The 15,396-nt window shown below is 36.4% G+C and overlaps 1 protein-coding gene across 11 annotated transcripts in view; it reads right to left on the bottom strand.

The window, feature by feature from the left end:
* Positions 1–15,396, bottom strand: part of LOC143026595 (uncharacterized) — a 321,375-nt gene that overhangs the window by 87,577 nt on the left and 218,402 nt on the right. For 10 of the 11 annotated variants that reach the window (XM_076187254.1, XM_076187255.1, XM_076187256.1 and 7 more), the window contains one exon: positions 12,359–13,315. The exons of the other annotated variant lie outside the window; for it this stretch is intronic. In XM_076187254.1, the coding sequence (XP_076043369.1) occupies positions 12,359–13,315 (957 nt within the window). The remainder of the gene's footprint in view (positions 1–12,358; positions 13,316–15,396) is intronic. 11 annotated transcript variants of the gene reach the window in all.

Genomic DNA, 15,396 nt, shown 5'->3' with positions numbered 1-15,396 from the left:
TCCCTCCCTATCCTCCTTCATATCTAGCAATTCCCTAAAATACTTTGTCCATCTTCCTCTTACTGCTGTCTCTTCCATTATCATCTCTCCATCTGCACCTCTTACCTTTTCTTCTCTACTTGATTTGCCTCCTCTTCCTTTCTTTCTTTCCAAAACATCTTTTTATTACTTTAAAAAATGTCATACTCTTACCCCATTTCACATCTACTCTCCTCTTTGCCTCCTTTATCTTATGCTTTACTTCCCTTTTTTCTTTGTACCTCTCATATGATTCTCTCATCCTTACTCCACACACCATTCTTGCACACCTTGTGACTCACTCCTTGAAATCCTCATTCTTCCTCCACTCCTAGTTTTACTCTATCCTTCACTCCCACTCTTTATATCTCACACTGCCTAGTTTGCTCTTAAATTCGTGTATAGTTTTTGCACACTATTGTTTTATCCAGTTTGTTCCAGATAACCACCAGTATGTGGAAAACTTGTTTTTTCAGTTCTCTTCTATAACTATCCTTTTTGAGTATCTTATGTCCCCTTGTGTATTTACCTAGTTGTATTTTCCTTGTATTATACAGGAAAGGGAGCTATGCTAGTAGTTTGTTCTTAAATTCTTGTATGGTTTTTGCACATTATTGTTTTGTCTAATTTGTTCCAAATATCCACCACTCTGTGTGGTTTTTTTTTTTTTTTTTTTTTTTTTTTTTTTTTTTAAAAGATCTTTTCTATAACTATCCTTTTTGAGTTTCTTTTCCTGTCCCTTTGTTTTTCTTTTATCCCACTTTTATAAGTCTTTTCTGTCAAAGACTTGCATGCCTTTCATGATTCTGTAAATGGCCAATAGATCTCCTCTTATTCTTCTTTGTTCCAGGGCTGGTAGTTCCAGTTTAGACAATCTTAGCTTGTATACAAATTTTGAAAGGGTTAGGGCATATTTGTCATTGCTCTTTGGATTCTTTCTATCTTCCTCATATTCTTTTTTGTACTGGGTGTCCATAGTGTCACAGTGCACTCCAATCTTGGTGTGTATTTACCTCGTTGTATCTTACAAGAAGGGGAGCTACGCTTGTGGTGTCCCGCCTTTGTATCTAGTTTGCTCTTAAATTTGTGCATGTTTTTTTGGGGACTTTACTGTTTTGTCCAGTTTGTTTCAAGTGTCTACCATTCTGTGTGGAAAACTGTTCTTCTTCAGATGTTTTCAATAACTATTTTTTTTTTTTTCCCATGTCCTCTAGTGCTTTTCTTGTTCCAGTTTAACAAGTCTTCTCTATCAAGTATTTCTGTGCCCTTCATGATTCTATAGATGGTCAGTGGGTCATCTCTCTTCTTTGCTCAAAGTCAGTAACTCCAATTTAGCCAGTCTCTCTTCATGTGACAAGTTTGAAAGTGAAGACATTTTTGTGGCTGCTCTCTGGATTCTTTCAATTTTATTTGTATTTTTGGTACTGGGTGACCACAATCTCGCCGCACATTCTAGTCTAGGCCTTATTAGTGTGACTAATATTCTTTTAATAATTTCTTTGTCCAAATATGTAAAAAACACATTTCTTGGTTTTAGCAAGTTATAGGATTCTCCGACAATATTGTTTATTTGTTTATCACTGAAAAAGTCGTTTGAGATAATTACTTCCAGATGTTTTTCAGATCCCACTTTCTTTCCCTCCTTAGTTCCAATTGTATATTGTCCTGATATTCTATTTTTACATTTTCCAAACTCGATTATGCTACATTTCTTAATGTTCAAGTCCACTTCCCATTTCTGACTACACTTTCAAACCTTATTCAGGTCTTCCTGTAGTGATTTGCAATCAATTTAGGTTTTTTACTTTCCTTAACAATTTAGCATTGTCTGCAAGGAAGCTCATGTAACATTCCACACCATCATCCATGTCATTCACATAAATAGCAAACTTTATTGGACCCAATACTGATCCTTGCGGAACTCCACTAAGCACCTCCTTCCAACCTGAATATTTTTCTCTAAGTACTATTCTCATTTTTCTACCATTCAGGAAGTCCTCCATCCATTTTTGCAGGTTGCCTTGTATCCCTCCTATATGTTCCATTTTTTTTTTTTTTTTTTTTTTAATTTTTTATGAGGTACCTTGTCAAAAGCTTTTTTAACCACTTCACTCCGGGCCAAAATCTCGTGGGCAGCCTCAGCTGCCAGACGTACGATGTTGCGTCATAATACTCACATTATAAAAAATAAAGTCACGGCTGTATTGATCGTTCTCTCTTTCCCCTGTGAATTTTGATAACCATAGAAAATATGATGAAGCCAGTTTACAGAGTATGGGGGTCACGCAGGTATAACTACAATAAATATAATCAAGACGCCGACATCGGCATCCTCGCGTACCCACTTGCTCCTCATGACGCCTACATAGGTGTCACCGTATGGAAGGGGTTAAGTCCAAGAAAGCATAATCAGCTCATCCATCCCTTTCTTGTGCTATATCTATTAATCTTGAGTAAAAACATATTAAGTTTGTGGTACATGATCTTCCTTGTCTGAACCCAAATTGTCTTGGGTTTATTATATTATATTCTTCCAGGTATTTTAACCCATCTATTGTTGATCATTTTCTCACAAATTCTGGCTATAGTGCTTGTTAGTGAGACCGGTCTATAGTTAGTAGATTCTTCCTTGTTTCCTCCTTTATATATTGGTACAATGTTAGCATTTTTCCAGTCTTTTGGTATTTTTCCTTCTTTAAGTGAGCAACTTATCATGTTATATATTTCACCCATTAGTTCTTCTTTGCATTCTTTTAGAATCCAATTTGCAATTCTGTCCAGGCTATGTGATTTCCTAACAGCAAGGTTTGCTCATGGGGGGAGATTGCATTTCACTTCTTTCATCCTAATACCCCTTCTCTCTAGTGAAAACCGACTTGAAGTAATTATTCAAGGCTTTGGCCATTTCTAGATCTTCTGTGTATTCTATATTTCCTTGGCATGGTTTCACCATTTCCTGTTTATTTTTAAGTTTACCATTCACATATCTATAGAATAGTTTGGGCTGCTCCTTGCATTTTTCTATAATGTCTTTTTCATAGTTCCTCTTTTCCTCTCTTTGCACTTTTACACACTCATTTCTATAGTTTATATTTGCCATTCCCCCCCTTTTTTTTTAACCTTTTCCAAGCTCTGTCTCTTCTATCTTTTGCCTCACTGCATCTTCTGTTGAACCAGCATTTGATGTAAACTCTCTCATTTCTGTCTTAATACATGTCTATTCACTCTTTCATTATAACTATCCATCAAGATATGCCATTTCTCTTCCATTTTTGTCTCTTTCATGCAGATTGTGTGTGCATTTACCTAGTTTTATTTTGCTCGTAGTGACCCGCAGTTGTATCTTTCTGCATCCAGTTCTTTCTTAAAATCATGTATAGTTTTAGCACTCACTGTTTTCTCTTTCAATTTGTTCCATGTATATATTCTCTGTGTGGAAAGCTGTTCTTTTTCAAATCTCTTCTGTAACTGTCTTTCGTTTCTTCTCATGTCCTCTTGTATTTCTTCTGTCCCATTTAAGTAGGTCATCCCTCTCAAGGATTTCCATCCCTTTCATAATTCTTTGTTCCAGAGTTAGTGAGATTAGTTTGTCCAATCTTTGTTCGTATGTCAACTTGTTAAGTGTTGGTGCCATCTTTGTCAATGCTCTTTGAATTCTTTTTAGATTTTTTGTTGTTTATTGTACTGGGTGTCTAGTGATGCTGCATATTCTAATTTGGTCTTATCAGTGTAACTAGTATTTTATTTACCATTTCCTCATCCATGTAGTCAAAGGCCACTTTCACTGATCTTATTAAATTGTAATTTTCTCCAACTATTTTGTTTACGTGTTTGTCTGGTGTCATGTCGTTTGAGATGATTACTCCTAGGTCTCTTTCTGAGTTTACTTTTGTGACTTCCTTTGTACCAATTTTGTATTGATCGGTTGTTCTATTTTTACTTTTTCCAAATTCCATTATAAATTTCTTATTGTTGAAATACACTTCATTCTTTATACTCTATTTCCAGACTTTGTCCAGGTATTCTTGAAAAGATTTGCGATCTTCTACTTTATTTACTCTCTTCAATAGTTTCGCATCATCTGCAAAGAAGTTTATATAACATTCGATTCCTTCATCCATGTCGTTTATATAAACAGCAAACATTATCAGAGCCAATACAGAGCCTTGGGGTAATCCACTTATCATATTTACCCAATTTGAGTTCTTTTCTCTAAGTACCACTCATTTTTCTTCCATTCAAGAAGTCATCCATTCCAATAACTTTCCCTGTATTCCACCTACTGTTTAAATTTTTCTTAGTAGCTTTTTGTGTGTATTCATTTACCTATTTGTATTTTACGGGATGAGAGCTATGCTTATTGTGACTCATTTTCGTATCTCTCTACATCCAGTTTGTTGTTAAAATCTTGTGTAGTTTTGGCACTCACTGTTTCTCTGTTTAGTTTGTTCCAGACATCAATCACTCTGTGTGGGAAACTATTCTTTTTCAAATCTCTTCTGTAACTGTCCTTCTTTAGCCTCCTCTCATGTCCTATTATTTCTCTTCTGTCCCATTTTAATAAGCCGTCTCTATCAAGAACTTCCATCCCTTTCATAATTCTGTAAATGGTCAACAAATCACCTCTTTCTCTTCTCTTTTCCAGTATTGATAGATGCGATTTATCCAATCTTTGTTCGTATGTCAAATTTGAGAGTATAGGTGCCATTTTTGTGGCTGCTCTTTGAATTCTAATTTCTGAACTTTTTTTTTTTTTTTGTACTATTTTCTTTACCATTCCTTCATCCATGTAGTTGAAGGCCACTTTCATTGATCTTAATAAGTTTAAAGTCTCTCTAAATAATTTATTGACATGTTTATCAGGTGTCAATTCACATGAGATAATTACTCCTAGGTCCCTTTCTGAGTTTTTTTTTTTACTTCCTTGGTACCAACTTTATATTGACCTGATATTCTATTTTTGCTTTTTCCAAATTCCATTATACTACATTTCTTAATGTCTAAGTTCATTTCACATCTGACTCCATTCCCATATTCTGTCCAGGTCTTCTAATAGTGATCTGCAATCTTCTTCTGTGCACTCTCAAGTAATTGGGCATTGTCAGGAAAAAAGTTTATGTAACACTTCACTCTCTCATCCATATCATTTATATATATGGCAAACATTAAAGGAGCCAATAGAAAGCCTTGCGGAACGCCACTTATCACATCTTCCCAGTTCGGGTTTTTGTCTCTAAGTACCATTCTCATTTTTCTCCCACTTAAGAAATGTTTCATCCATTCTAGCTTACCTTGTATTCCTATTATTTCAATTTTTCTTATTAGCTTTTTATGTGGTACTTTGTCAAAAGCCTTCTGCAAGTCCAAGAAGGAGCAATCTGCCTAGCCATCTCTTTTTTGTATTATCTCTATTAATCTTGAGTAAAAACATATTAAGTTTGTGGTACACGATCTTCCACTTCTAAAACCAAATTGTTTGAGGTTTAATATTTTATTCTCTTCCAAGTGTATGATCCATTTGCTCTTGATAACCTTTTCACATATATTTGTGTGTGTCTTTACCTAGTTGTACTTAAGGGGACAAGTGCTATGCTCATAATTACCCATTTTCGTATCTCTATGCATCCAGTTTATTCTTAAAATCTTGTACAGTTTTGGCACTTACTGTTTCTCTGTTTAGTTTGTTCCAGACATCAATCACTCTATGTGGGAAACAATTCTTTTTCAAATCTCTTCTGTAACTGTCCTTCTTTAGCTTCTTTTTGTGTCTTGTTTCTCTTCTGTTCATCTCTATCAAGAATTTCCATCCCTTTCAAAATTTTGTAAATGGTCAACAAATCACCTCTTTCTCTTCTCTACTCCAGTGTTGATAGATGTAATTTATCCAATCTTTGTTCTTATGTCAAATTTGAGAGTGTAGGTGCCAGTTTTGTCACTGCTCACTGAATTCTTTCTAATTTTCTATGTTTTTTTTTTTTGTGCTAAGCATCCATAGTGTTGCAGCATACTCCAATTTAGGTCTTATCAGTGCAACCACTATTTTCTTTACCATTTCTTCATCCATGTAGTCAAAGGCCACTTTCACTGATCTTAATAAGTTAAAAGTCTCTCCAAATAATTTATTGACATGTTTATCAGGTGTCAAGTCACTTGAGATAATCACTCCTAGGTCCCTTTCTGAGTCAAATTTTTTGACTTCCTTGGTACCAATTTTATATTGACCCAATATTCTATTTATGCTTTTTCCAAATTCCATTATACTACCTTTCTTAATATTGAAGTTCACTACACACCTCTTACTCCATTTCCATATTTTGTCCTGGTCTTCTTGTAGCAATCTGCAATCTTCTTCTGTATTTACTCTCTTGAGTAATTTGGCATCATCAGCAAAAAAAGTAACATTAAAGGAGCCAATACAGAGCCTTGCATGATGCCACTTATTACATCTTCCCAGTTCAAGTTTTTGTCTCTAAGTACCACTCTCATTTTTCTCCCACTTAAGAAATCCTCCTATTATTTACCTAGTTGTATTATACGGGAACAGAGCTATGCTTGTGGTGACCTGTCTTTGTATCTTTCAGCTTCAATTTTTTTCTTAAAATCTTGAATAGTATTTGCACACACTATTTCTTAATCTAAATTATTCCAGGTATCCATTACTCTGTGTGGGAAGCTATTCTTTTTCAGATGTCTTCCATAGTTATCCTTTTTTAGTTTTTTTTTGTGTCCTCTTGTTTTTCCATTGTCCCATTTTAGTAAATCATTCCTATCAAGGATTTCCATTCCTTTCATGATTCTATAGTCAGTAGATCTCTTTCTCTTCTCTGCTCCAGTGTTGGTAATTCCAATTTGGATAATCTTTGTATGTTAATTTGGAAAGAGCTGGTGCCAACTTTGTCGTTGTATTCTTTCTTCATACATGTATTCTTTCTAATTTCTTTATATTCTTTTTAGTACTGGGTGTCCACAGTGCTGCTCCATATTCCAGTTTTGGTCCTATTAATGTAAGTAATGTACTTTTTAATCATTTCTTAATCCAAATAGTCAAATGCCATTTTAACTGACCTTAATAGGTTGAAGGTTTCTTCGACTATTTTGTTGATATGTTTGTCCGGTGTCATGTCTTTGTTGATTATTACTCCAAGGTCTCTTTCCGAGTTCACTCCCCCTCCCCCACCAATTTTATAATTTCTTGATATTCTGATGAGGTAGTATGTGTAAGAAAAATTTGACACAGCCCGAACGGATTTCTCCCCGTCTTCTTTTATGCATGAGGGAACGAAGAGGGGGGGTCGCTAATTTAATGAAGCAGCCTTGCTGTGGATGTGCGACACTGCCTCTGACCCAGGGTAGTGGACAAGATGCCGGGATGACCTGTCATCCAGGAGGTGACAAGATAAGAGGGAGGGTAGAGGGTGGAGGGAAGTGGAGTGTATTTGGGGATGGAACGGTGTGGGAATGTTTTTTATGCCTTTTTCTTTTTGGCTACCTCCCTTGTAAGGGGGAAAAACCTTTGGTATATGTATGTATATATGTAAACTCCATTATACTACATTTCTTGATATTAAAGTTCACTTCCCACTTTTGAGTCCATTTCCAGATTTTGTCCAGGTCTGACTGTATTGATTCACAATCCTCCTCTGTTATTACTTTTCTTAGTATTTTTGCGTCATCTGCAAAGAAATTCATATAACACTACTCCTTCATCCATGTTGTTAATATATATGGCAAACATGATTGGAGCCAGCACCAAACCTTGTGGGACACCACTTATCATTTCCCATTTCGAGTATTTATCTCTAATTACTACCCTCATTTTTCTCCCAGTCAGGAACTCTTTCATCACTCCAATAATTTTCCCCACTGATGCCACCTATTGATTCTATTTTTCTTATAAATTTCTTTTGTGGTACCTTATCAAATGCTTTTTGTAGGTCTAGATAGGCAAAGTCTGTCTATCTATCCCTCTCTTGTATTATTTCTATTGGTTACGAATAGAAGTAGATCAGGTTTGTTGTACATGATATTCCTTGTCTAAATCCAAACTGATTTGGATTCAGTACAGTTTTTTCTTCCAGATGTTTAACCCATCCACTTTTGATAACTTTTTCACATATTTTTGCTACTGTGCTTGTTAGGGAGACTGGTCAGTTAGTTGGATTTTCCTTGTTTCCTCCTTTATATAGTGGCACAATATTTGCATATTTCCAGTCTTATGGTACCTTTCCTTCTTTGAGCGAGCATTTGATTTTATTGCATATTTTATCTGTTAACTCCTCTATGCATTCTTTCAGTATCTAATTTGCAATTCCATCCGGACCATGCGATTTTCTGACATCAAGGTTTTTCATTTGGTCGCTGATTTCCTTCATTGTGGGAGATTTCTGTCTCTCTGTTCCCTCAGTTAGTTGAGTTCTCAATTATGAATACCGTTTTGAAATGATTGCTCATAACTCCTGCCATTTCTTCTTCTGTATATTCATAATTTCCCTGGTGCAGCTTTTCTATTTCTTGTTTGTTTTTTAGTTTACCATTCACATATCTGTAAAATAGTTTAGGTTGTTCCTTGCATTTTTCTATATATATTTTTTTCAGTTTCTCTTTTCATCTCTGCATATTTTTACAAATGCGTTTCTTAGTTTGATGTATGTTTGCCATTTGCTCGTTTTTGTGCCTTTTTTCCAAACTGTCTCTTTTAACCTTAGCTTCACTACATTTTTTGTTGTACCAGTTCTTAATGTATACTCTTTCTTACTTTTGTTGTGGTACATATTTGTGTCCCTCATTATAAATTTCTATTAGTATAGTCTATTTCTCTTCCATCCTTGTTTCTTCCTTTAGGAATTTTTCCCAGTTTATATTACGAAAGAATTTATGTTTCTCAAAATTCGTTTTGTTGTACATTGTTCTTCTTATTCTTTCTCATTTCTTCTTAGATCTATTTACTCTTTTAGTTTTAATTCTATTAGTACATGGACATCTCTTTCCTATCGGTGTTTTGTAATCTATTCTGTTCACAATTTCAGGTTATGACGTAAGTATTAAATCCAGTGTCGATAGTTCCTCATTGTTTCTGAATCTGGTATTTTCCTTTATCCAAAGAGTCATTGTGAATTCCATGGTCATATTGAGCAGCATGTTGCCCCAGATTCTCCACCTTTTACTGTCAATTCTTCCCAACATATTTCTTTTGAATTAAAATCACCCATAATTACTATATTTCCTCTTTCCTTCAGTATATCAGTCAGTTCACACTTTGTATCTTCCAACAGTTTGGAATGATTGCTTTCTGTCCAGGACTGTGTTTTGAGGAGCACATACACTACTACAAATTTTCTACTTTTCATGTATCTACTTAGTTGTATTATACAGGAAGGGAGCTATGCTTGTGGTGACCCATCTTTGTATCTTTCAGCATCAAGTTTATTCTTAAAATCGTGAATAGTATTTGCACACACTGTTTTTTCATCTAAGTTATTCCATATATCCAGCATTCTGTGTGGGTAGCTATTCTTTTTCCTATCTCTTCTATAGTTGTCCTTTTTGAGTTTTTTTTTCATGACCTCTTGTTTTTCTATTGTCATTTTTTAGTAAATCTTTTCTGTCAAGGATTTCCATTCCTTTCATGATTCTCTATATAGTCAGTAGATCACCTCTTTCTCTTCTCTGCTCTAGTGTTGGTAGTTCTAGTTTTGATAATCTTTGTTCGTATGTTAATTTGGAAAGAGCTGGTGCCAATTTTGTTGTTGCTTTCTGTATTCTTTCTAGTTTCCTTATATTCTTTTCAGTGTGTGTGTGTGTGTGTGTGTGTGTGTATATATTTTATATATATATATATATATATATATGTATGTAAAACACTGAAATGGTCCCAGTGATTAGAGATACATATTAACAACCACAATGCACTTCAATTCTAAGCCATTAACATCGGGAGTATCACATTTCAATTTCTGCTTGTAGCCTCCATTGGGTCTCCCGATGTTGATGGCTTAGAATTAAAGTGCATTGTGGTTGTTAAAATGTGTGTGTGTGTGTATATATATATATATATATATATATATATATATATATATATATATATCCTATTATCCCATGTATGGTCTCTTTACCCGCTTACAATATGATTTCTAACTTGAGCAACATCACCTTATTCTCCAATTATCATCCAAATTATTGTATGGTTCCAAGTTGTACTACATCACGTCCTGGGCTATTCCAAGCATTTATGCACCTGTATGGAATTTTTTTAATTTTTTACATCCTTTAGCCATTTAGCCTTTCTGAGTTTGGTCTTATATCAGTGTAGCCTAACCCCCTTAGAGATATTGACACTGTAATGAAGCAACCTTTTTCTCATTTATCTTTCAATGTTGGCAGAAATAATACTTTTAGTTTCACTTTATATGGCTTATCTGCAAGGTTGGAAACCGGTTTGCTGCCTTTTATACCATCTTGATCTTGCTTATCTCTCTTACTCTGTATGGGGATAATGCTAGTGATATATATGTCTTGGACAGATTAGTTTCTATGGAGTTCTTCAACATAAAGTGAAGGACCAACTTAATGTTCTTCAAAAATCCTTATATCTCTTCCACAATCTTACTGATATGTCTGTCAGATGACAAGTTGTCTTTTATCAACACTTCTAAATCTTTCTCTTCTTTTGACTTCATAATGTATTTGCTTCCTAAATTCAAAGATTTTTTTTCTAACTACTGCCCATTCCTAATACTTTGTAATTTTTGGTATTGATATTAATTTTCCATTCTTGGCTCCAGATGAATATACTGTCTACATCCTTTTGCAACAGCTCATAGTCCTCATACTTCACTCTTTTCATGATCTTTGTATTATTTGTAAGCATGTACCTTCCATAATGTCATTAAGATACAAGTAGATGAGAAACATTATCAATGCTTTTGTATGGGTGTGTTATGAAGTGCAGTTGGTAGGTTGTTGTAAATTTTTGAGTATTCTGCCAGTGTTTTTTTTTTCCATTTAGGTGATTGTGTTTATATGTGATGTGGATAAGTGGGACTGAGGGCACTTTAACAGAATCATGTGCTTCTCATTTTCATGTGCTACTTTATGAGGATGTTTATGGTTTCTGTGTATAGATGTTCCATCTGGGTGGTTTTAAAGCATACCCTTTTAATTCTTAATGTATAATACAAGTATATATATGTTTATGTATATGTGATGCAGCCCGAAGGGATTTCTCCCCGTCTTCTCCTTTCCTGCATGAGGGGACAAAGAGGGGGGGTCACCAAATTTATGAAGCGGCCTTGCTGTGGATGTGCTGTGTCTTGCGACACTGCTTCTGACCCAGGGCAGTGGACAGGATGCAGGGATGACCCGTCATCCGGGAGGTGCCAAGATAGGAGGGAGGGAGGAGGGTGGAAGGGAGTGGAATATATGGAAAATGAAATGGGTGGGAGTGATTTCTATGTCTTTTTCTTTTAGGCTACCCCCCGTGTAAGGGGCAAAAAGCCTTTGGTATATGTATGTATGTATATATATATGTGGGGATGGAATGGGTGGGAGTGGTTTTTATGCCTTTGTATTTTGGTTACCTCCCTTGTAAGGGGGAAAAAGCCTTTGGTATGTGTATGTTGGTCATTTTAGAAGTTAATCCTCCTGTGAATGATCTATGTTGTCCTAAGATGAAAACGTAAATTGTTCACGATAAAATATGTCAGACCAATGGAGCCACATCTCCAGGTGGACCCGAGGGATTCAGATGGAACCTGCCAGTTTGTGTAACAGAACATATCTTGTTGATCTTACACTTTTACCATTCAAAAGGTCCTCCTCAGTTTAACTCCCATTTTTTACCCATTCATTCCATTAAAACAATATTTAAATGTTGTCTGAAAGCAACTGAAAGTATATCTTTTTTAGAATTTGTCTTACATTTAAATGGCACACTAATGTATACACTAAGTTTTACATATGCCTTCATAAGTGTTCAAATTAATCATCATAAACAAAATCCTTACATGCATTTATTCCTGCACTTAAAACACACAAATAAGGAAAAATGGTACCAAATTTTATTCAGTTGACAAAACCTTGATTTATCCATGACAATACATGAAAGCTATTTAAAATATCCTAAATGAACATTTGCAATCCAAAGCCAGCCTACTTGTCAAAAGTCTGCACTGATAACCATTACAATATACATATTGTACTTAGTAATAGTCTTAAGACATACTGCACTGAATGCAAGATGGCCAATCTCTGGATGCAACCAAAGCAAGGACAAACCCTGATGTGGGATGGATGAGGAGTAATGACAGGTGGGGTAAGACATGCGGTTGATCTCTATACTAACCGTTGGAGTGGTGGGGCTGGGGAGGGCGTCCTGGTGGTGGAGTACAGGCAGAGTACGCATGATCTCTAAAGGGGTCAGCACACGAATGTGCTGGTCACAGTCAGGGGTGGAAGACGAGGATGAGGAAGAGGAGGAAGAGGAGGAAGATGAGGAAGAGGAGGATGAGGATGAGGAGGTAGAAGAGGAGGAAGTCGTGGTGGTAATGGTGACACTGCTTGACAAGGGGCTGGGTGTTGAAGCTAAGGTTGGGGTTATAAAAGAAGAGGTAGTGGCAAGTGTAGCTGTACCTGGGCGGTTCAGACGCACACTTCCAGCAACAGTGCAAGTACCTGTGTTGACCAAACCCTGTATAGACCCCACAGGGCTGGATTGCATTGTACTACTACCAGGAGGTGATGTCTGCACTTCAGCCACTTTGGTATTTCCATGACTTATTGAATTTGTTGCTGATAAAAAGCAAGGTGTAGAGGATGAAGGAGAGGCAGAGGAGGAAGAGCAGGAAGCCATGGGAGGAACTGTGGGAGCAGAACTGGAGATGTTAGACAACAAAGTAGCAGAAAAAGAAGTGAAAACTGGTTGTGATGTTACATTTGAAGAGACTGAGGCACCAGTAGCAGCAGCTGTGATGGTAGAGGTGGTTGAGGTAGTTGTAGTAGCAGTGATTATTGTGGCTGAGGTGGCTGAAGTGATAGATATGCATGTTGCAGCATCAACAGAAGAAGGGGACATAGTAGAGGATGGGGAGTTGACAATGGCTGCACCAAGGACAGAAGCATTATTGGGGACAGTTTGTGAATCTGTAGAGGAAGCAGATGGAGGTGTTGAAGGTGCCAGGGGGGTACTACAGGGAGAGGGCATAGGTGAAAGTGGGTGAGCAGAAGAGGGAGGTGACTGGGAAGTAATTGTAGGGTCACGTGCTGTGTTTCCCAAAGGACCGCAGACTCGCCCACTGCGCAACTATAAGGCATAGAGAAATAGGTGTGTCACTAGACTAGGGGCAAGTGAGGTGCACATAACATTAGACGGGTACACTAACGAGCTTAGTCCTTTCTTGGTGTTAATGGAAAATATACCTTAAGCATGGATGTCATGACATTAGTTATGTAATGCTTGTGTTAACAGATTCATAAAATATATATATAGAATCAAATAATGAACCATCTTGAACAAATTCATTTCAATTGTTAGTAAGATTCTCTCCATTATCATGATAAATAAAATACATAAAAATTTACACAAAGCTACAACCACAATCCATGCAAACATGTAATTCTTCCATGCTCTACCAGAGAAAGTGTACAAATTACAATAGAAATATTAGTTGTCCTTTGCTGGAAAATCATTTGTGTAGAACCATGCAGGAGCAAATGATTTGTCTCATGCTGTAAGATGCAACAAGTGCAAGGAGGTAAAATTACTTGAGAACTGGCTGATCAAAAGGCCAACCCCAGCAACACCACAGATCAGAATCAGATTTTATATTCAGAAAGTGACATTATCTGAGGAAAAAGCTTGTGCTAAAAACTTATGAACAAAGAGCTAAGTCTTAATTTTGTCAGGAACAGGTTTACTATTATTTTTTCTTTTTATAAATTTGAAGGTATATTTCCCATGAGCCTCAGGGTTTCTGCAAGCCACATCTACCCAACACTACTTGTGTCCATTTTTGGCCACCCCAGTAAAAATTTCTTGGCAGTGTTACTGGTACAACATGTACATGTACATATCATGATAGATACTGCACCTAAAAGATACACATATGTATCGAGTTGTATTATGTGGGAAGGGAGCTATGCTCGTTGTGTGAGTGTGTGTGTGCATATTTGCCTTATCTTTGTATACAAGGTTGAAGCTATGTTAATGGTATCCTGTCTTTATATCTCCACTTATCAAAATTTGCCCTCATTCATTTACATGGCCTCAATTATTTCTTCTTATTAGACAAATTTATGCATCTATGTGGAATGCTATGCTTCTTAAAATCTTTTACAAAATCTTCATCTCAAACACACTTTGGCCCCAAGTATATTTCATCACCCTACATACATTTTCAGTTTTCTTCTCTCACATGCCCTCCCAAAATCTGCCACTAGCTGCCTCAGTTTTTCCTCTGACTAATTCACATGTGCAGTGTTATCCACAAACAACTGGGTCACATCCAAATTCCTCCCATTCTCATTTACCAGCTCCAAACCCCTGCCCAAAATCCTTGCACTGAACTCTCATATTAACCAATCCATATCCATGTTGAACAACTACGGTGATATTACACAACCCTGGTGTAGCCTCACCAACTCAAACCATCTTCACTTTTCACATACTTCCAGAACATTTCGTTCTTTGAAAAATTCTTCCTCACTTTATATCTGCTCTCCTCTTTGCTTCCCTCCCTCACTTTGCCCTTTTCCCTTCTCCTCTGTTCATTCTGCTTTTCTCATATCCCTAATTCTAATTTGCAACCAAGACTCATGAGCTTGCTTGCTTGCTTTCTTCCACCACCACCACCTTGACCTCTTCATCCCATTATTTGCTTCCTCTCCTGTTCCCTCCCATTCTCCTTATCCCATATACCATCTCTGTTCACTTTATTATTTCCTCCTTGAGACACTCCCATTCTTCCTCTACTCCTGTTTCTCTTTTATCTTTCACAACCTACCATACTTCTCTCACTTTCTCTCTTTTAAATGTGCTTACACCACCTGCAGTATGTACTGAAAAACCATAACAGCAGCATACTACTCAAACATTTACAACAACCTCTCATCTGTGCCAGACAGTACATCTACACAAAAACACACTTACACTAAAAAGAATATTAGGAAATTTGAAAGAATTCAAAGGGCAACGACAAAGATGGCACTACACTCTCAAAATTGACATATGAACAAAGATTCTCCAAATTGGAACTGACAACCCTGGAACAAAAAAAGAGAGAGGAGATCTACTGACCATTTACAGAATTACAAAAGGGATGGAAGTCCTCAATAGAGATGATTTATTAAAGTGGGATAAAAGAAAAACATCCGGGCATGAAAAGA

The sequence above is a fragment of the Oratosquilla oratoria genome, chromosome 6, assembly GCF_046742065.1.
Source record: "Oratosquilla oratoria isolate Oo_2021 chromosome 6, ASM4674206v1, whole genome shotgun sequence".
Taxonomy (NCBI): domain Eukaryota; kingdom Metazoa; phylum Arthropoda; class Malacostraca; order Stomatopoda; family Squillidae; genus Oratosquilla; species Oratosquilla oratoria.
Note: the sequence above shows the minus strand (reverse complement) of the source record. Positions and strands in the feature narration are given on the sequence as shown.